This window comes from Spermophilus citellus, assembly GCF_964194105.1.
Source record: "Spermophilus citellus genome assembly, chromosome: 4".
Lineage (NCBI taxonomy): Eukaryota > Metazoa > Chordata > Mammalia > Rodentia > Sciuridae > Spermophilus > Spermophilus citellus.
Genome location: NC_138185.1, coordinates 97881399 through 97903961, shown reverse-complemented (window position 1 = coordinate 97903961; position 22563 = coordinate 97881399). Strand labels below are relative to the sequence as shown.

Here is a 22563-nt window from a genome sequence, read left to right as displayed (position 1 = left end):
TAAGTCAGTAACGTGCAGTATCACCCCCTAGCTCTAGCTTCACCACATTAAAATTCATAGCACCTTGAAGAGGAACTATTTCCAATTCCCAAATGTTGTATATGACTGAAAAAGAAAACTCATTACCAACTTTGCAGCTCATTAGCAGAATTCTCTGCATCAACAACCACTCATTACTACCGACAAGTGGCTCCCATTCTCACCTCTCACTGACTCCCTTCTGGTTCTAGGCATGACACTCTGAAGAGGGTACTAAAAAATCTATCCTACATCTAATAGTGCCACATTCTTCCAATTGTCAAATATGAGCTCAGACCTGAGCTCAAATTCTCATCCCGTCACTAGCTGTGTGACCCTAGGATAATTACCAATCACTTCTGAGCCTCGCTTTCTCTGAGTGTTAAAGGTCATGGTGTCATCTGGCTGGCAGGGTTCCTGCAGGGCCTGCACACGGTGCTCAGTAAGAAGCCCCTCTCCCCCTTCTAATCGGTGGCCCTACCTCCCACCACCAGATTCAGGCAGTGATACACCGATGGTAGCCTCCCAGTGTATTCCAGAAATACAATCGTTCATTTCATGCTGCGTTGTTGAGGCTTTGTACCTGACCCCCGTGACTGGGTGATGAGAATTAAGGACAACAATCCAATGGGGACTGTTGTATCCTACAAAAAACACACAGGCACCCCCACAATGATCACACTGAATCAATCCCTCAACCCAGCACCCTGTGTAGACCCAGCAGACTCCTCTGCCACCACACCGGGTTCTGCTCACAGGCTGAGATCGCACTCTCCATACCCTCTCTTTTCCATGGGAAGGTGACCAAGCCCTTATTCTCAATTCTGGCAACATTTCTTAGTTTTTCAATACACTTTGCTTCATGGAGAAGGAACTGTCCAAGGGCAATGATACCCACAACCCACACATCCATCAATGGGAAGAACATGCACAAGATCATTATAAGGAAAAGCAAGGTACAAGAAAAAAGAATGAAATGCAAGGGTTGTGTCTCAAGACTGCTCATCGGAGCTCCTTATGGGGTGATGACGAGAAGGAGAAGGTTCTGTTGTCAATCAGGTTTGTATGTCAAAGTGTTACTCAGAAAATACATGAGAAAATACAGCCTCCAAAGATGACTAGAGCAATATGAGTTTCCACTATGATTACTTATTTTACATATGAAGTTTAAGAGATTGTAGCAAGAGACAGGGAATTCCATAAACCCACATCTATCCGTGTGCTTTTTATTTATTTATTTATTTTTCACTTGGCTTTGGTGGCTTTTTTTACATTTAAAAAAAAAATTCTGAAGCTGACTTAAGCCCACCATGAAAGCTTTGAGAAACTATAAAGGAGCCTCTCTTGATGGTCAATTTATTGATTTACTGAAGGAGAATGAATAATGCAGGGGAAAAGATGACTAATGAACATTTGAAACCAGAAATACTGAAATTTAACCTCAGCCGTGCAATGGCATCAAAGTTTATGAGAAATGGACTTTTAAAACTTGAAAAGGTTGCATGACTACAACATAAAAAAGGATTCTTTAAAGGTTTCAATGAAATTTTTATAAAATAAATTTTCCCTATCTTACATTATCTGGGTCACTAATTCCAAAGATGCTCTTGAACTAGAATAATTTTAAAAAAAAAAGTACAAATAACTAATGGCTCTGAATCCACAGGCACTAAAGCAAAGAACTGTCATGAGCTGTGGCATGGGAAGGGCAAGAGTATGAAACACTGAAACGCACCACACAGGCTGCAGTCCTGAAACCCATCCTCAGACGGATTGGACCCCAGGACCTTGGTACTGGCCGCGTGACCACGTCCCTGCACTGAACCCTGGCTCGGCCAGCTTCCCCCATCCCATGCCCTCGCTCACCGCATGGTGTAGAGCAGGGTGCCATCGTCCTCCAGACGCAGCAGCTTGTTGGGCGTGGTCATGTTGTGCGCGATGGACTTCTTCCCGTTGTGGAAGAACGTGTCTGGGGTCCAGATTTTGCTGGCAAGGAGGTTGTTGAGAGGGAGGCGCTGCATGGGCCCCTTGAACCGAAGCCTTTCGTCTTTCCAGCTTTGCCGAAAAAACACATCTATAGTGTATTCCTAATGCAAAGGAAGGCAACGAGGGGACATCTGAGTGGAAGAGGGCAGCGGCGGAGTTCTTGAGGGGTCTATTTAGAATGATCTAGGAGGGGCCAGGCCCCGTGACCTACCATTTCCGTGTCGGACACAGGACCGAAGCTGGTGACGTAGATGTCAGTCCGCACCTGAGTGATTCGCTCTGAAACAGAGACACAGGTTGCTCCGCGCACGGACTCACCCTGCACCTCTGTCACACTGTGTTTGGGCATTTATGATGTGTTTGGTAAATCTAGAGGACTGGTCAGAATACCCAGTGGAACTAAGCTGCTCCAAACTATAACGCAAATAAAATGTCCATCACATAAAGAAAGCCCAGCTTGGCTGTCATTGTACTTCTGCCCTCCTGGGCTGTCTTTCTACATAAGAAACCTGCTGAGTCTCCGAGTGGGAGCTGGGTAGTAGCATAAACACCTGAGCTTCAGCTTCTTCCCCCATAAACCTGGAGTAAGAATGCTAACCTGCAGTGCATAACCTTGTCCCTTCCCATAAACAGTGCTTTTGAAAGAGTTGGACAATTCAGGATGGGGGAAGCCGATTCAGGGGTAGCTCCAGTAAAAAAAAAAAAAAAAAAAAATGGAGCCACCATGTAGTCTCCAGGGAAAAGAGGAATGAGAAAATGCTCTGGGTGTGCTCTCAGACAAGGACAGCTCTCAGAAGGGAAGACCCACTTCTCCATGGATGGCATTTCAATGGTTAGAAATTTCTATCATGGGAGACTACTGTATCAGCTAAAATTATTGGAAAATACATAAAGTGATACAAGTGGTTAATAATATTGGGGAAATTTTTGTGTGTTCTCTGGGCACCACTGAGGCCCAGTAACCCCTGTAGTACAGACCACATTCAGAATGTGCTACATCTGGTGTTGGTGTTAAAGGACCCCAGACTTCCTGATGATATCCCCAGGGGCTCAGATCTTTTCTCTCGCAGCATCTCCTTGCAGTGGACATCTACTTTTAAGATGTGTATTTGTACATACACAGGTGTTTGGTGCTTTGTGGTTCTGGTGCCCGTCTCCCCACTGAAACATAAGCCCCACTGCACCCTGAGATTCAGGGTAGCCCATTAAGCCCTCCTGTGTATCCTCAGGGCCCTCAACCTGCAGAGTTGTAAGGCAGGCTGCAAGAACGGAGGACAACTCAGCAGGTCTCTCTATGCCTTGACCTCACTGAATATGTCCAAAAGGGACAGGAGTGCTGAACACTGAGGCCTGGGAATGCCATTCAGAGGGCAGACCAGACATTGTCAAGGAGTCTTTTCCTTCCTGAAAAGGCGGAGAATGGCAATTCATGCTTTAAGTGAATCTCCCTTTAAAAATGCAAATATCAAAGAATTAAACCTTTTCCTCTAGAATGTGTTTGCCAGAGGGTGTCTACTTCACCTAATGAAGCAAGTTCAAATGCACTACATCTAAATTGGTTATAGCCAAATGCATTAAACGTGCCTGGAAACTGCACACAATCTTCACCATAAAATTAGCTGTGCCAGTTGTGCCCTGGAAGGACAATCCATTATCAAGTTTTGTTTTGTTTTTTATCAGTTTCTCTCAAAGCACAGTCGTCCTTCCCTTATCTATGCTTTAACTTTCTGAAGTTTCAGCTACCCAGTGTGAGCTGAGATTCAAAAATAAATCTGAATCTCAGCTGGGGTTGTGGCTCAGTGGTAGAGCACTTGCCTAGCAAATGTGAGGCACTGGGTTCCATTCCACATATAAATAAATGAATACAATAAAGGTCCATCAACAAATAAAAAAATATTAAATGGGAAATTCTAGAAATAAGTAATTTGCTCTAAAATAACTTTTACTGCAGTCTATTGTTATAATACTCATATATTGTTATAATAGTCTTGTTATAATACATTATTGTTGTTAATCTCTTACAATGCCTAACTTATAAATTAAACTTTATAATGGGTATGTATATACAGAAAAAAAATCATAGTATATATAGGGTTTTGTAGAACCTACAATTGCAGGCGACTACTGGGAGTCTTGGAACATACTCCACTGAATAAGGGGAGACTATTATAAATATTATAATTATGGCCAAAGTCAAAATTAAATTTACACCCCGTAAAGATGCAAAGAACAATACTGGACAGTGGATTCAACACTTAAGAACTGTTTTCTCTAATATTCGGATGCTAATTCCCAATAAGGTGGAGGCACTAAAGAAGAATAGCGTTACCTTAGATTAGGTAGAGGGAAGTGATGGGAGGGGAGAGAAAGGGATGTGAGGATAGGAAAGATAGTAGAATGAAACAGACATTATTACTTTATGTATATACGTGACTACATGACCAATGTGATTCTGCAACATGTACACTGAGAAAAATGAGAAATTATATCCCATCTATTTATATCAAAGTGCATAAATGCATTCTACTATCATGTATAACTAATTAAAACAAATTAAAAAATTAAAAAAAAATAACTGCTTCCTCACTAAGTGAATAGGACTTCTGGGAAGAAGAGTTTGCAGGGACATTTTAGGGAGACCCCTTCCCCAGCTCTTTGCATCTGGGAAACAATAATAAAGGATACAGGGTCCTTGGCAAGGAGGGAGCAACCATCTCAGGACATCCAGATGTGATGGTTCTTTCAGGGGTTGTTTGACTCACAGTAACCCAAGCTGTAGACTGTGGTTAGGTTTTTCCTGGGGCCTGGCCGGCCTCCTCCAAGAACAGCATACTTACCTCCAAGCCCAGGCCGCAGTCTGTTGTCATAGCCATCCAAGAGCCCATCCAGGATCCTTGTAAATATTGTGATGTTGTCATTGGTCTCATCTTTTCCAGAACTGGTTGGCATTTGTGAAAAGCTTTATGAAAGAGAAACAAAATAAAAGGTTAAAACTTGTATCGTTTCTTACAAATTCTTCACAAGATAAGAGAAATCCAGGTATCCTATGGCAACTTTTCTTAAAGGGGGACATTGGGGAAAGGGAGCTTCCATACCACCTCGTCACTATTTTGCTGTCATAAGCCTTAGTTCCTGAGTATCCTGAGTTCTGTTTTGGACTGAATGTGCATCACCTAGCATGACAATCAAAACTGACCATTCTTGATTCTGAGGAGCTGTTGATTACCAATGTTTTAGCTGTTTAAAAAACAAGTTAGGCACTGCACATGGACTAGCAGAATTTACTCCACTGATAGGGGATTTCATAAATTTGGTTTAAACACAGAAAATCATGGTTCAATATCACTAGTAAGCCTTCTGCAATGAGCACTGGGGTGAGGAGGGGGATGGTGAAAAACTTTTACCCAGGTTGAAAGATAAGGCTGGTCTTACTGAATCTTTAGTTGAATTGGGAGCATTTTGTGCTGTGAATAATACACCAGAATTCAAGTATTTAGTGACACAAGTGATTGAGTTTGTGATACATCTTTGGGCTTCTGCAGCCTTCAGTGCTGCCAGCTCATGGCACATTCTGTGTGTACCCACACATCAAGAGCCAAAAAAAAAAAAAAAAAAAAAAAAAAACCTAGAAGAGCAGACTGAACCTTCAAGGATGATACAAGAGGATCATTTTGAGTTTGTTCAATGGAGTGAAGTTATCCAGGCTCAAAAAGCTTATATAGATGGAACAGATGGAAACCAGAATGATCTGCTTAGATGCAATCAATGAAAATGAGCAATTTTCAAGAACTGGATGGGACAGACACATATAGATTCTGACCTCAGTGTCTGCCCTTGAGCAGATCTGGACAAGCTAAGGAGGTTATTTTTGGGGAAAAAAGGTCTACCATCCCAAAAGACAGTAACATGACTAAAGAGCATGGTTTCCACCTCTGGTTCCTGTAGATGCTTTGAGATGTGCCAACAGCACTTGACTTACACATTGGGCTTGGCTGCAAGAGCTCAGAGGACTCTCTGAGCTGAAAGCCAGATGTGACTCCCAGAAGTAAGCCCTCTTGGCAACTGGTAAAAGAATGCCCTATTCCTGGTACTTCCCTTAAATGCTCAGCTGTGGGGTCTCAGCTGTACTTCATAATCATTGAAATTAGAGCCAAGAGCCACCATCCCTCTGTGGAGGGACACTGAAGTCAAAATCAATGTTTGCCTGCCCCACCCTGTTCTTGAAAATTGGTCATTTTCATTGATTGCATTTATACAGATCAATTCTTTACTGACCCTAAAGATTTTCCTTTTTGAATGACACAGTAGAAAGATCCCTTGATTTAATTTTTACATTGCCATTAAAACACATATAGAAGTTCTAGCAAGCTAAAATTTAGTCCTGTTAGTAAAGAGCCCACAGATATTTTACTCAGTGATTCAGTATTTAAAAATATTAAATTCCCCCTTTTTTCTAGCATCCATGGTAATTTCACACTTTAGAAAGAAAAAAAAAACTAAGCCACACAAAGCTAATGCCAGAATGAAAAGTCTTGACATCATCTTGGGCTGTGTATGAATGAATGTTATATTTGGTACTGGCTCAGTTAGTTGTGTAATGATTGGTCAAACAGATCTGGTCTCAGGGTCCACTTCTCATGGCGTTCAAATTCTTAACAGTCCAATTATTCAATTTTAGGCTATATCCAAGTGCCTAGTATTTAGAAGGTACTTGCTGCCTCTTTAACATACAAATATACACCAGTAAAAAGAAAAGCAAATTCTTTCTGTATTCATGGATTCATTTTCTGCTGTTTCAGTTATCTGAGGTCAACCGCTGGCAAAAATAGTAAATGGAAAATTCCAGAAATAGACAAATCATAAGTTTTCAATTATGTGCCATTCTGAGTAGCTTGATGCAATGTCCTGTCAACCCACCCAGTATCTGAACCATCACTTTGTCCAATGTATCCTGCTGTATATAATATCTGCCCATTAATCTTAATAATGGCCCTAAAGTCCTAGAGAAGAGATGTTGGCAATTTAATTGCTGTATAGTATTATAATTGTCCTATTTTTATTAGTTATTATTTTTATCTCATATTGTGCCTAATTCATAAATTAAACTTTTAAGTATGTAGATATAGGGAAAAAACATCATACATATAGGATTTGATACTATCCTCAGTTTCAGGCATCTGCTGGAGTTTTGTCATGTATTTCCTGCATTTAGGGGAGAAGTACTACATCTTAATGTTTCAAGGAAATTTTTCTAAGCTATTCCATTATCCGTTGTGAAATTTTCTTAAATTACATTAGATCTGAATAGCCCTGGCTGTTAAGAGACAAAGACTTGCCTACATTATTGACCATTCTGAGGCTAGATCTGTAGAGATGTCTTTTGAGTGCCACTCTCCTTGGCTTTGTCCAAGAGAAAAGACAAACGTTTACTGGTCCACTAGTTTCAGGGAATCACCGTTCCACCCTGAATTTCACTTCACAAATACCCAAATCATGTCTGATAGCAACAGGATAGGATTAAGAATTCCAAAGCTCAGCTTTCACTTACTGGTCAAAACAAGAACAAAACAAAAAAAAACAGAGTTTAAATATGCACATAATTATACTTTTTCTTGGAGAAAGAGCTATCCTTAACCCTGTCTTGCCATAATCACTCCTTGTATTTATCTGTGGGCCTGCATATGTTAGAAGCTATGGCTGAGGACCTGCAGGGTTTTTCCTTCACTGTATTAACTAAAGATAGGTGCTGAAGTAAGGAACAGATTATTCCAAAACTCCCTGAAAATGCCTCCTAGGATAGGAGCAATATCATTTTATTGTTTGTTTGCTTTTTGTTTTTTCCATGAACAACTGGGAAGCGCTCCACATCCATAGATTAACCTCAAAACTGATTCAGCCACAGAATATGGTTAAGAAATACACCACGTTGACAGCCCTGAAGAGAAAGACTCTTGCTTGATCACTGAACACAAATGCTGCGTTTTCTTAGCCCCCTGCACTGTTGTCCCTTCAAGAAAAGCTCACAGATGTCCGGGGAACTTGCTGGTGCTTCTACCAAGCTGCACAACCTTTAAGAGCTTCCTCTAGGATTAAGAGTAACCTCAACTTGCTTTGTTCCATTTGGGCTCAGGGAAAGTACTTGAAAAACAAAATAACACAGACATCCTGGGCTCTGCTATCAGTGAGTAACACCGAACACAGCAGTGTGTAATGAGTGAGTCCTCCCACATTCCCCCTTCCCACTGAACACTCACTCCAGTGAAGGTCCAAGGGCAGGCTTGGTCCACTGGCATTCCCATTCAGCTTTTGTTAGCCATACTGAATACAACCCAGGAGCTTTTCTCACCTTTGGGCCCACCCTGAGTGTATTCCTGCCTCAAGGAGAAGCTAAAGGCTCTGCTCTTTGGGGAGAGGATTTTTGTAAGATGTTATTTATTTAATGGTCTTCAACATAAAAGGAATACTTGAAAATTTGGGTGACTCACACTTGATTTTAATGAGAGTTAATTAGTTAGGTTCTCTTTTTTTTTTTTTTAAAGAGAGAGTGAGAGAGAGAGAGAGAGAGAGAATTTTTAATATTTATTTTTTAGTTCTCGGCGGACACAACATCTTTGTTGGTATGTGGTGCTGAGGATCGAACCCGGGCCGCACGCATGCCAGGCGAGCGCGCTACCGCTTGAGCCACATCCCCAGCCCTAGTTAGGTTCTCTTGAAATATGAACTATTAGTACATGAAAAGCTGCTCACCATCTCTAGCAATCAGAGAAATGCAAATCAAAACCACCCTAAGATACCATCTCACTCCAGTAAGATTGGCAGCCATTATGAAGTCAAACAACAATAAGTGTTGGCGGGGATGTGGGGAAAAGGGTACACTTGTACACTGCTGGTGGGGCTGCAAAATGGTGAGGCCAATTTGGAAAGCAGTATGGAGATTCCTGGGAAAGCTGGGAATGGATCCACCATTTGACCCAGCTATTGCACTTCTCGGACTATTCCCTGAGGACCTTAAAAGAGCGCACTATAGGGATACGGCTGCATCAATGATTATAGCGGCACAATTCACAATAGCTAGACTGTGGAACCAACCTAGATGCCCCTCAATAGATGAATGGATTAAAAAAATGTGGCATCTATACACAATGGAGTATTATGCAGCACTAAGAAATGACAAAATCATAGAATTTGCAGGGAAATGGATGGCATTAGAGCAGATTATGCTAAGCGAAGCTAGCCAAGCCCTAAAAAACAAATGCCAAATGTCTGCTTTGATATAAAGAGAGCAACTAAGAACAGAACAGGAAGGAAGAGCATGAGGAAAAGACTACAGTAAACAAAGACGAATGGGGGGAGAGAAAGGGAGAGAGAAGGGAAAGCACATGGAAATGGTAGGAGACCTTCAAGGATACATAAAATTATAGGAGGTTATGAGGGGCAAGGGGGAGGGAAAAAAAGGGAGAGAATTGAACAACAGCAGAGGAGGTAGACAGGGAAGATGGGAGGGGAGGGGAGGGGGGATAGTAGGGGATAGGAAAGGTAGCAGAATACAACAGTCACTAATATGCCATTATGTAAAAATGTGAATATGTAACAGATGTGATTCTGCAATCTGTATTTGGGGTGAAAATGGGAGTTCAAAACCCAATTTGAGTCAAATGTATGAAAGATGATATATCATGAGCTATGTAATGTTTTAAATAATCAATAAAAAAAGAAATATGAACTATTTCCTTATATTTGCATATACTCTCTTCAAAACTGTCATATTTACTCCATGTTTTCAGTTCTAATATTTTCAGATTATTGATCTTTCAGAAAAGAATAGTGTCATATCTTGGTACCCATGGGGGACTGGTTCCTGGACTCCTTTTATGGAAACCCAAATCCATAGATGTTCAAGACCTTTATATAAAATGGTGCTATATTTGCATATAACCTGTGCATCTCATCCTATGCACTTTAAATCATTTTTAATTTAATTATAACACCTAATATAATGAAAATGCTATCTAAATAGTTATGTTGTATTATTTAGGAAGTAAAGATGAAGGAAAAGTCTGGATATGATCAGTACAGGTGCAAGTTTTTCACCAGTATTTTCAATCTGAGATTAGTTGAATTCACAGATGCAGAATCCATGGATATGAAGGGTCCACCATGAAAAACCCATCCATCCTGTTAAAAAAAAAAAAATCCCATTTTTTTTTTTTTACATTTCTTTGTGTAAGTATTACTATTCTATACAAAAGATATAAGGAATGGGTTCCTAAACTTTCTGGTGATTTGAAATGAGGACTAGAGATGTAGCTCAGTGGTAGATTACTTGCCAAGCTTGCCTTAGAACCTGGCTCAATCCCCAAAACTACCGGAAAAAAAGAAAAATGGAACAGCAGGAGGAGGTGAATGAGGTGATGGTGGTGGAGGAGGAGGAGGAGGAAAAAGAGGAGAAGAAGATGGAGAAGATATAGAAATGAGGTCAAGGGCCTCATATTGTAGCCTGAGAAAGGTACTGGTTGCAGGATCAGCAGGGACAGGAGTAAGGTGCTGAAGAGCCATGGAAATCCCCGGGGTTTCTTAAAAGGCTATGCCATGGCACCCAGCCCAATGTGAACTTCTGGGTCATTTATAGACTTTTGAGGAAGTGGAGTGGGGAGCTGGTATCCATGAAATTTGATCCACTAATGGGTTTATTTCACCAGCAAAGTGCTTAAGAAAAATAAATTGTTCAGGAAGGGTAAACCTTTGCCAACATCTCACCTCTCCCTGTTGTCCCATACCTGGCCTTTTTGAAATTTTTATTTTGAGACTCTTGCATTAGCTTCTTCCTGACTTCTTGGCTCTGGAAACTTAGTTTTAATTGATCCAGGAGAAAACAGGCATCAGTAACTTTTAATCCCTCTCCCTGCCACCATCCTTGTGACCCTCCTGTGCAGCCAAGGTGGAAAGTGAATGCTCTGGGGCTAAGCTAGAAACAGAAAACTGCCTTGTGAACCAACTGACAACATGACTCCAATGGCCTCCGAGATTCTCTCTCCTCCATTACATCTTCAGAGAGGCCCTGATTGGGCTCAGTACTTATTCCAGCTCTATGACTACTGAATCCACCACGTGCCAGGTGTTGTGGAGAGAACTAGGGACCCGAAAATGACCTACAGGACAGGAGTGTTTTCTGCAAGAACCTTTTGTGTTCCTGGAGGTTTTTCAGTAGAATATGGTAGGAATCCAGTGTCACTATGCAAGACGTTACAGGAACACAAGGGAGAGAAGACTCAACCTTTGCCTAGGTTCAGGGGAGAGGAAAATGAACCCCAGGCTTTAAGAATGAAGACTGTGTCTCATGTCAAGGAAAGGGGTACAGAAGGGAATTGTCAACAGTGACCCTGAAAAAAGAAAATGTAAAAAAAGAAACATACCCTCTTCGCAGAGGGTATGTGAGAACTCTGCTGAAAAGGGCAACATGAGGATTAGCTCGGTATAAGATGATCCAGGCCCTGGGTTCAACCACCAGCACCACAAAAGCCAGCAATTGGTGGGCAGGTAGGCACACACTAAACCATGACCTCTGTATGCCATGCTACACATCTAGGTTCTTCCTGGGGGTGATAGGGCCCCTAAGCACTTTCCTGGAGCACTTGGGCAGCTTACAAATGACAGATGTGGACAAGGCAAGACCGGAGGCACAGAGATCAGTTACTCAAGCCATGGAATGGGGATAAGAGGTGGGATGAATGAGTATCATCAGCTGGATTTTTCCCTTCCATCCCTCCTTTTTTCCTTCCTTCTTCCCTTTCTTCTCTCCCTCCCTCATTACTTCCTCCCACTACCACTACCTTGTTTTCTTTTTTAGATAAGGTTTTACGTGTTTCCCAGACTGGCCTGAAATTCCCGAGCTCAAGAGATTCTCCCACCTCGATGTTCACATGGCTGGGACTGTAGGTACATGCCACCAAGCCCAGCTCATCAGCTGAATTTCTGACTGGGGAGTGAGGGAGAAGGAGGGGTCTAAATAATAGGACTGGAAGTGCAGAGGAAGCTTACTCCCAAATAAGCCAACTACCAACACAGGGTGAACTCTGCTGCAGAATTCACTCATTACAGTCAGCCTCCATATCTGCAGGCTCCACATACTCAGATTCAACCAACCACTGATGGAAAATGTTCAGGAAAAAAAAATGGCAACTATACCGAACATATAAAGACTTGTCCCCCTTTTCATTATTTCCTGAACTACACAGTATAACAATTATTCAAATAGAATTTACTTTGTATAAGTAACCTAGAGATGGTTTAAAGTATACAGGAAGATATGCATATTATGCCATTTTATGTAAGGGCCTTAGCATGGTGGCTTGGGGTATTAAGAGGGGATCCTGGAGCCAGTCCTCCACAGACACTGAGAGACAACTGTACCCTGGAGAGGGGAGTAAGCAAGGAGATTGACTGATTCATTGATTGTACCAGGGATTGAACCCAGGGGTGCTTAACCACTGAGTCCTATTCCCTGCCCTTCTTAGTATTTTATTTAGAGACAGGGTCTCATTGGATTACTTAGGGCCTACCTTGCTGAGGCTGGCTTTGAACTTCAAATCCTCCTACCTTAGCCTCCAGGGCTGCTAGAGTTATAGGCGTGCACCACTCTAGGTGTGCTGGTTGGGTTTTGTTTTTTACTAAGATATAAAAGGATCTTTCTTTTTGAGAAACTTTCAAGGATTCTCTGTCAATGTGACTGATTCATTTATCCATTAAGGTTATAATCTCTGATAAGAGGAGTAATGTGTTGTAGATTCCATCTTTAAAGGTGCTTTATTCTACCAAGATATTTCCTTACTATAGTATTTTAAAGGGTAGACTTTAGCTCATAATTTCTGGTGAAGAATATTCTTCTGAGTGTTGTCAGACCACAAATTGCACGTGTAAAGACAGGGCATGTTGTATTTCTTGATGGTACAATCTCTGCTTATATTGACAGCCATGTTTTATTTACACAAAATGGGATTGATAACGGCTACTGCAGACAGTTTTAATGTGAAATTTCTTTGGGGGTTGAGCAGATTGGTTTTATGCTTCAGCTTATCTGTCTTCTGAAATTGCATTCTTCCCCCCAGTATTTGATTGCTTCTGGGAAATATATCTTCACTTGTTTGTTACTTGAAGGTCATTACATAAGCACCTCTAAATGGCACCATTTTGTGATGTGTTTCCTCAACTGTGCATTAGGCACTACTTTAGCTAACCATATTTAAGACAAAATGCTATGTAAAAGGAGAGCGGGCAGCCATGGTGGACACTAGCTGGATGATGAGATTAATTCCAAGTTTCTAGATAAGAATCTTTCCCATTTCAAACTGGTTAAATTCCTATATCATGGATTATGCCAGAACTCTTAGGTTCCTCCCACTCCATCTGAAAGAACCTCCCAGTCCTGCCCTTCAGTTTCCCAGATCAAGCACAAGTCCATCCCAGCTCACTACCTCCCTATGAACTCTCTTGTCCTTGACTCTTCTGCCTGGCTCAGAATTCTGTAGCCTACAACACAGAACCTAAATCATACAACCCTACAGGCCACACTGCACCCCAGCCCACCCCACACCACCCATGTTCCCCAGCTCAGCACCTTCCCTTCCCCAACCCACATATGTGTCGGTGCCACATGCACCATCCCACAGCTATCCCTTGCTCCTCATCATTCCCATCAGCAAGCACATCTGATATAGTACCATGGGTCTTTAAGTCATTCACCCATGTTCCCTTTCAGCTGTTCTCTGTGATTTGCTCATCAAAACTCATTGGAAGAGTTATTTACATTAGAAATCCCTGCTGCCTCTCCTTCCTTCTCTTGCAGCAGCTCCTCTCTAATCTCCGCCACCTGCATCCCAAGAAAATCTCTTTCCTGAAGGCCAGGAATGAACTCATGGCCAAACCCAAAGGTCAAATCTTGATCTTCATCTCAGTGGACCTGCGAGCCACAGGTCTGAGGTTCCCCTCCCTACAACACTTTCTCCACTTGGCCTCAGGACACTATTCTCTTCACTCTTCTTCTTCGCTTGCCTCTTCCTTTTGGTCTTGCTGTTACCTTCTCTGCTCTTACCTTCCTGTCTCCAAATACTGTAATATTCCAGGATGTAACCCAGGGAAATCTTTTTCTTTCTGTCTACACTCAAACTTTACTCAATCTCATCCAACCCACAGAAGTGTATCAAGTCTAGGCATGCAGTCCAGTCTCTCTTTGACCTCCAGACTTCTATTTCCAATGGCCTGCCTGGCTTCTCCGCCTCGGTATCTAACCCATACCTCAAAGGGCTTAACGTGTTCATAACCACGCTTAGGATTATCTCTACCCAAACCTCTTCCCCACTGCCTTCTCTACTCCACGACAAGCAATTGAACCTATCAGGTTTTCAGGTCAAATACTTGATGTGGAGAGGTCATCATCCTTGGTCCCCTCTTTTCTCATGCCCACACCAACCCATCAAGAAATCCTACTGGACAAAATAGTTCCTCCCCAGGGTCATTATGACCTTGTTGCTTCTTCCTTTTCTCCCCTCTAGCCCCACCCCAGATTCTATTCCATTTTATTTACTCAGCATACTGAGTGAGCTTTAAAATATAAATGGCATCATTGCCACATTTAAATTAGATCACATTTTTCTCCCACTCCAAAACACTCCATGAACTGGGCCAGGCATCCTGTCACATAATCTGTAGTCCCAGCTACTCAGGAAGCTAAGGCAAGAGGATTACTTGAGGCCAGAATTTCAAAGACCAGCCTGAGCAAGACACTGAGACTATCTCTGAAACAACAAAACACCACTCAACCACTCTCTCTGATCCTCAAGATAAAAATCAACTGATGCTATAGTCATCATCTACAAGGTCCTCTGACCCAACTCCATCCCTTCTTCTGATTCTGCTTTCTACCAATCTCCCACTTCCCCATATCAGTCCCCTTGTTGTTCCTAATATGCCCAGCAAGCCCCTGCTACATCACCCTTGCCTTTGCCACCATCTCTCCCACCTCATCTCCCACCTGATCAGTCTTCCCTACAAATAGCACTGCTCAGGACCTCACTTCCCTGGGACCACTGCAATAGCCTTTCTTCCCTGCACATTCATTACCTCTACTCTGAATTGTTCTTTGTAGCCATCATTATAACTCAGCCGATACTTATTTCTCTATTACCTGTCTTAAACCAGAATATACCCTCCATGAAGGCAGGCTCCACTTTGCCCCCTGTGAGACCTCAGCATCTAGCATAGTGCCTAGTACGTGGTGAGGACCCCATACATGCTATAGTAGCAGCAGGGAAATAGTCCCCAAGAAGCCCATGCAAGGGAGGCTTTGCATATGTGGTTCCATTTATAGCCCTTACTGAATTCAGGCACAGCTTGGACACCACATTCACCCTCTGGGTCTAGTAAAGGTCAGAAGTGGCCTGGTCAAATACCCAGAAGGAGGGATGGTATGAGCTTAACACAAACACACACACACACACACGAACACCACCCCCATGCCCACCTCTGTTTAAGCACTTGTTTAAGCATTTGGCATAAGTTAAACAGTTGTCCCTCGCATCAGTCCTGAAATATAGGATCCATTACTATCCCTACTTTGAGATTCAGAACTGAGATGTAGACAGGTTACATAACTTCTGATGTCACAAACGTAATGTGTAGAAACAGAGATCACAGTCAGGCATCAAGACTGCCCAAAACAATACTTTATGCTCCCTAAATGTTTGGCAAGGATTTTGAAACAGGAAGCAAACTGATAGTGATGACCCATTTTGTTGTTGTCACTAAAACTAAAATGAACTGGCCCTGGGTTTCATTAACTTCTAGATTCTGTCTTTTTGATTTTGAAATGGCTTTTAAAGAAATACACATAAAATGGATTTCTCAGGGAATTGCTAACGCCTGTTTCATAGCATGTCTTACTTTTCTGGGACCTTCTGTACACCATTAAATTTCATAATCCATATCCTGTACTGGGTTTTATTCAGGCTGTGTGGTAGACCCACTGTTTTTATATTGGTGTTATTTGAATTCTAAATTAAAATATTCTTCTGTTACCAATATGGAGATTTCCCTCCCATTCATTCACTTTTCATGGCACTATAAATATTAGGACATTCTGGAGAAGGCTTCAGCATCCTTGAGATGGACCCTAATACTTCCACTTTCCAATGGCAAAAATCAGACGCATCTCTCTAAGCTCTTGAGCCTGAGCTCTTTATATCCACAACGAGAGGATTTTGTGAAAATTAAATGGCACACTTCTTAAGATGCATTGTGAAGATTAAGGAGACACACCTATAGACACACCTATAACTCACTGCTGAGAGGGTTTTACGATGAGATGTCTTGTTGCTTTCAATTCTAATACTTTCCTCTGAAATTCCACATCAACTGGAATATACATCTTATGCCACTGAATCTTTATAAAAATCAAAAAAACCCACATTCTCCTTCTCCCCTTGAACTGAGCCAGTGACTCATTCTGGAGCTGATTGCCAGCTGGTGTCGGCAGAGAGCCGTATCCTTGTATCCTTCTGAGCTCTGCTCGCTGCCTATTGGCATGATGAACATGTAAAAAGTTACCTTTATAAAGTATATAATTCAGAAGTATTTCCTATCGGTGCCTTAAGAAAAAAAAAAAAAAAAGAAAGTAAAAAAGTTGGGCATGACTGTGCAGCCAGGCTGCGGTCGCCTACTTGTCTTGCTGGAGCTACCTACTTTTCTGATCTCTAACTCTCCCTGAGCCATTGATTCTGTTCCTGCTGACTGCTTCAGGGCTGCTTTCTGAGTGTTTTCATAATTGTTATAATGACTGTTTGTCCTGGGCCTTATGAACCTGCAGCTGTAGGGCAGGAAGAATTTGTCATCGGGGATAGAGAAGAGAGAACTTTCCATTGAAGAAGACATTGTGAGTGCCTGCATGATTCAGAGAAAATGTACTTTCTGCTCTAGTTAAGAGAAGGGAACTGTCCTTGAGTATGTGTCTGCAAAGGCCCTGTACATGAGACCTAAGGTCCAGGCTGGCACACTTGTATAAATAAAGAATAGCCCTCTCTGTTTATGTAGGTAAGGGACTTCTGCAAGGACCTGCTTTTAATTCCCAATTATAAAATACTGTTTTCTGAAGTGTCTGAATTGCACTGCCCACATAATAAAAATCCCAACACATTCTTTTTCAATGGATAAATCCATGAAATATACTTAATGCAATTAAATGAATGGAATTGGACTTAACCTTATGATTGACTGAATAATCCTCCAAAGTATCTTGCAATTACCATGGGTCTTCCAAGTTGGACAATGTATGATTTTTTCAAATGATGATCAATTAATTCCAGTTCAAACTTAATAGTATATATTTTGGCATGACATTGATTGCAATATTGTTTCAGTGCTATTTTTCTTCTCCCATGTACTTTAGAATACTGGTTTCATTAAAATAATTATAATGGCTTAAATAATCCCACATCTTCAAACGGGCCATTGCATAAGGCTGACTCTCAAATAAGATCTCTGCTCTGTTGTATGCTGATACATGCTCTGTTCTATAATTTAACACTAATAGCAGAATTATAACGGCTATTAAAAATGAGCTGCTGGTGACCAAATAAATTCAAGGATTATGAGGGAAAAAAAGAAATAATACTCATATTATTTTCAAAGCAATTTCACATTAATTATCTTATATAATTTCAAATATATTTCCCCTCTCACAAATACATTTCCTGGTTGCCAGATACACATGCTTTTCAAAAACCCTGTACATCAACTCTGTACAAGCACAAAACCTTACACATTGCCTCTTTCCTTCCTCTCCCCTCTCTGATTCACTCCTTACCCCCTGCCAGTTCTCTGACCTCTTTTGTGTATTTACAGGTATCAGCATTTCTCAGGGCCTTTGTTACTTCCCTCTCGCTTTTGTTTTGAGCCTGATCACATAAACTCTTTCTTTGGGGGGGGAAAAAAAACAATAGTTTACTTTAAACTCATTCCCACCCCTAATCTCAGAGTACAAAGTCCTCTCTCTGCTCCAAGCAAGAGAATACCTTTCAGAATTACACCCCCCCACCCCATCTATATTAGTTTGCAAACCAACAGTAGTCAAATAAGGCAGCACAGGAAGTAACCAGACACAATCACAGAAAGCCTGCTGAGTAAGGAATCCCAGCAGTTACAGGCTTTATGAACTCCCCAAGTTAACTATTTCTCCATCCCATCTTCCATAGCTGTCAGAAGAGGCTAAGGATGCTCATCTCATAAGACTGCTCCTAAGATTCACCTAAAACATAGTCATAAAAATAGGGGCTGTACATTGTAATAGCTGCTATTCTATGAAGATTTAAAGTCAAGCAAATGTTATGAAACTTTGGGATTTGACAAAATTATTCTTACATATGTTTGGGTAAAGGGAAAGTGAGAGGAGCCTCATATAAGAAGAGAAATAAGTAGATATTTGATATCTTTTATGATATCTTTTGTGGCTGTTGAAAAGTACATCCTGCTGGACAGAATGTGTGCAACTTGGCTTCCTACTTCACTAAAAACCCCACTTTATCAAAAGCAGCTGAACACCCAGGGTTAAGCATTAAAAGCACTCGAAGAACCTGTAATGATGTAATGATGTAAAATTCCACTTACAGAGATATTCTCTAAATGAAATGATCTCAAATAATTTAAAATATTGTAAGCCAAATATGTTCACTACAAGAAAATCTATAACAGCAAAATCAGAAGCAATGTAAACATCCCAAATTAGGGAAGTAGTAAACAACAGAGCATTCATGCACAGTAATAAATCCATCCCTTTTAAAATCACACATCTTAGATTTTGCAATAATAAAGTAACAGGTCTGAAAAAAACTACACAAAAGTTAATGTGCAGTATGATCCCAACTATATAAACGTATGCACAGAAACAAGCATATTAAAATGTGAAGGGTGATTGTCTCTGGTGGTGGAATTATGGGCATTTTCCATTTTATTAGGAATGGTTTTATCAAAACAATCAAAATTAAAATCTTCTCCAACAGCTAACTTTTTAGAAAGATTGAGGAGTACCTTACCACTTTTTTAGTGTTTCCTTCCAGCACATAATAATTACCTCTCTTATTTTGAACATGACCTTGGAAATCTATAGGGTTAATTAAGGAATAAAGTATAACTGCTTCTTATGGCTACACTTCACTTATATGTTACTTCCTATTCCAAACTTGAACCTTCCAGGAAGTGTAAAAACTTCTTACCTATTCAATGAAAAGTCACAATAATATGTTGGCTAAAATATTGTAAAGAAACTATACATTGTCAATCCTAGCATACTCTTCACTTCCAAAATATCACTAAGAATATGTAATATATCAGTAAGCAAACTGACCACACAATGCATTAACTTGCAAAGTTGAATACTTGGTAGGATTTCATTTTACACGCCTTCCATTCAAAACTTTGTGAGCACCACAGTTTATAGAATTTAACACTTGGAGAGAACTTGGAAAGAAAATCTGCATTTAGCAGTTAACAAAGACAAGGCCTGGGAGGGGAGGTGTCCAAACAAGCAAGGAAAAAATAACATACAACACTTCTCCCCAGAGAATACTCGATTGGCTGCAACTTATACCTGTTTCCATTAGCAAACATGGGCTGTTGGGCACCTGGGCTGCAGTCACAGCACGTGGAAGTCTTAAGTTTCTACCTGTCTGTCTCTTTCCCGCTACCCTCTCTCTTCGTCTGCTCACATCTGGAAGGGTCAGAAGAGCAGAAAATGCCCAGAGCACAAACAAAATGTCACAGCCCCGAAAAGGATCATCTCTGTTTGCCAGACAACAGGAGTTTCTCCGGCTGTTGGAGAGCCACTTAATAGTCTTCATCCTTTTAAGATTTACACATGTGAACAGTATAATGTGAAACCTCTGGAGCCTGTTTTTACAGAACTAATGTTTTGGTGACTTTAGTCCTGAAATTTAATTTCTTAATCATATTCCATAAGCTTCAAGCTGCAATCCTTTTGATTAGCCAGAACAGTTCTGGAGTGGTGGGAGAGAAGAGGGAGAGGAGGAACATCGGCTTCCTAAGAGCATGCACATGTCATGTTAGTTAACAATAATTTGATGAAAAGAGAAAATCAATACACAGAGACTAATGGCCAAAATGAAAGGTTAATGTAAATGATAATGCTAGAACTTCAGGGGTATCTTTCAGATTTTCAGACGTGTAGTTTAAGATGTCTGCCCCTGCACTTGAATGGGCTGTTCCAGGCCGTTGGCTCAGGCCATGACTACTTTGAGTCCTTTTTCAATGCCACATACATACACAGCAAAGACTGGGCTTGAAAGGCAAATTCAATTGCATAATGGAACCAAGGAGAGTGATCAGAATGTTGCACACCGACCACCCTGTCTAATAAGCAGTGAATGTCCTTTACGCAAGCAAACTTCTGAATCTTGTTTTATCCCAAGTAGGAGGAAACACAGCTTTTACTCTGAAACCATATTTGGTTTTCATTTCTGAAAACATTATCTGCCTCTTTTCTTGGACATACTGCTGGAGATCCCACACCAGGGGCAGCCTTGCTCAGGAAGAAATCATAGGTCAGGAGCAAGGACCCTTCATATATTTACAACAAACTGAAGGGCAACAGACTGCAAAGGTAAAAAGCAAGGGCTTGTTGAATTGATGTTCTGCTCTACAAGGTTCCAGAAAGGTACCACTGGCCCCAAAATTATAAAAATTAAAACTGGAAGGGATAACTTACCCAAAGTGACTGGATAAGTTCATGGAAATACAAAAAAGAAGGAGGTTTTTAATCATGATAAAGCTAGAGAACATTCCATTGTCCATTCCCAATAATATTATAGTTGAAGCAGATAAATTTGGAAGAATAACTGTTCTTTTCTCCCAACTTGATCTTGAAGCTGAAAAATACACAAAAAGGAAAAACATGAACATGAAATTTTTGCGTCACTACACTGGAATCAATCATAACAGCTCCCACACAACCATCGACAAAGCAAGGAAACCTGGCTGTCAATCCCAGGACAGGCATACACCAGGTGTTTTCTACTTCACTAGGCATTTAGGTTGGGTGTAAAGAAAAGTTACAATAGGAATCAATTTTCATTTTTAATTCAGAGTGCAGAATCATTTTAATTCATTTTCCCATACCTCAAATCCTATTTTACTTTTCAGTATGTAATTAAATGACCCATTAGTCCTATTATTAAAATAAATCTGAGCAACTACATTTTGTATGCGCTAAATCCACAAGTGGAATAAATTTACCTTTCTGAAATGTCTGCCACGCGTTCAAAGCCAGCCAGCTACTCCTTTTTCTGCAAGGTGCTGAGAGAGAGTATGTGGAAAGAGGGGGAAAAAAGCACATTTAGGAAACAAGTCTTCTACAGGATTACGATAATGTAATAACTTTCCATAAGACAGCGTTGCCACTTCCTCAGTATCCTGCCTCCATCACTAATAATCACTGCATTTGGGAAAGTCTCTCAGTTCTGTTCTGAGCCCTAATCAATGCATTGAAATCCAGGCAGACACCATCCTTAGGCTCAGCAACTAACCTTAGAGAAGGCATATATTTCTTAACATGCGCATAACGCAAATAGGTGTTCATGATGCATGAGCAGCCCAGAGTTCGAAAGGAACATTTTTCCTAGGAGACCCCCCAAAACTCCAGAATTGGGAAGTACACAACAGGTACTTCCACCTCAGAAGCGAAGGCCTTCTGTGACTCCGGTAAAGAAGGACAGTGTGCCATGCGATGGTCGCCTGACCCGGGGCAACTCGGAACAGCGAGCACGAGGCGCTGCATGCGGGAAACCCGGGCGGCTCCTCCTGCAGCCCCTCCGCTCTGATCAATATACCCCAAAGAAAGGCTGTACTCCACGGTCCCCAGGTTGCCGTGCAGGCTCTCCAGGGCTGGTGCACCGGGGCAGGTGGGCGCGGGGGAGGCACTGCAGAGCCGCAGCCTCCCCTACTCCGGTACCAGCCGCCCGACAGGGTCAGCCACCCGCCCGGTCCGCAGCGGCGAGCCTAGCGTTTCCCTCTACCCAGCCCTTTCCGGCTCGCTCCCGCTCTCGCAGACCTCCCTTGTTCTTGCCCAGAGTCCAAGCCCCGTGCCCCGCCAAGCAGCACCTTCCTCCTGGGCTGGGACCGCTCGGTGCAGTGGAGGCTCCGAGTACCCTGGCCTCGAGCAGCCCTCGCGACACGCGCGCTACACCCCTGCGGGGCCCGCGCCCACCCCGCAAGTAACACCAGGACACCGCGCGCCTCGGAGCCCCGGGGCTGGTAGGGGCCTTCCAGGTGGACGATTTCGTCCCTCCGATTCCCGCGACAGCGGCTGCGGGGGTATCCTATCCCCCAGTTCCTACCAGGGACCCGTAGGTGCTGCGCCCTGAAGCCCCGTCTGGCGGAGCTGCGCCGCCCAGGATGCCCATGCCCTCCCGCGCCCGGGTTGTACCCGCAGTCGCCGGGGGAAACTTTGCGCTGCGGCTGCCCCTGGCGCCCCGCCTGCTCTCCACTTGTGCTCCCTAGCCA

At 42.1% G+C, this 22563-nt stretch overlaps 1 protein-coding gene across 1 annotated transcript in view; it reads right to left on the bottom strand.

The window, feature by feature from the left end:
* GABRA5 (gamma-aminobutyric acid type A receptor subunit alpha5) overlaps window positions 1-20871 on the bottom strand; it is a gene marked incomplete at its 3' end in the record, with an annotated part of 76543 nt that extends 55672 nt beyond the window's left edge. Inside the window, exons 1-4 of the mRNA XM_081292957.1 lie at window positions 20771-20871; window positions 4842-4963; window positions 2216-2283; window positions 1885-2105 (exon numbers count right to left, since the gene is read on the bottom strand). Of these exons, the coding sequence (XP_081149083.1) occupies window positions 1885-2105; window positions 2216-2283; window positions 4842-4963; window positions 20771-20856 (497 nt within the window). The 5' untranslated portion in view covers window positions 20857-20871. The remainder of the gene's footprint in view (window positions 1-1884; window positions 2106-2215; window positions 2284-4841; window positions 4964-20770) is intronic.
* Window positions 20872-22563: the final 1692 nt, after the last annotated feature.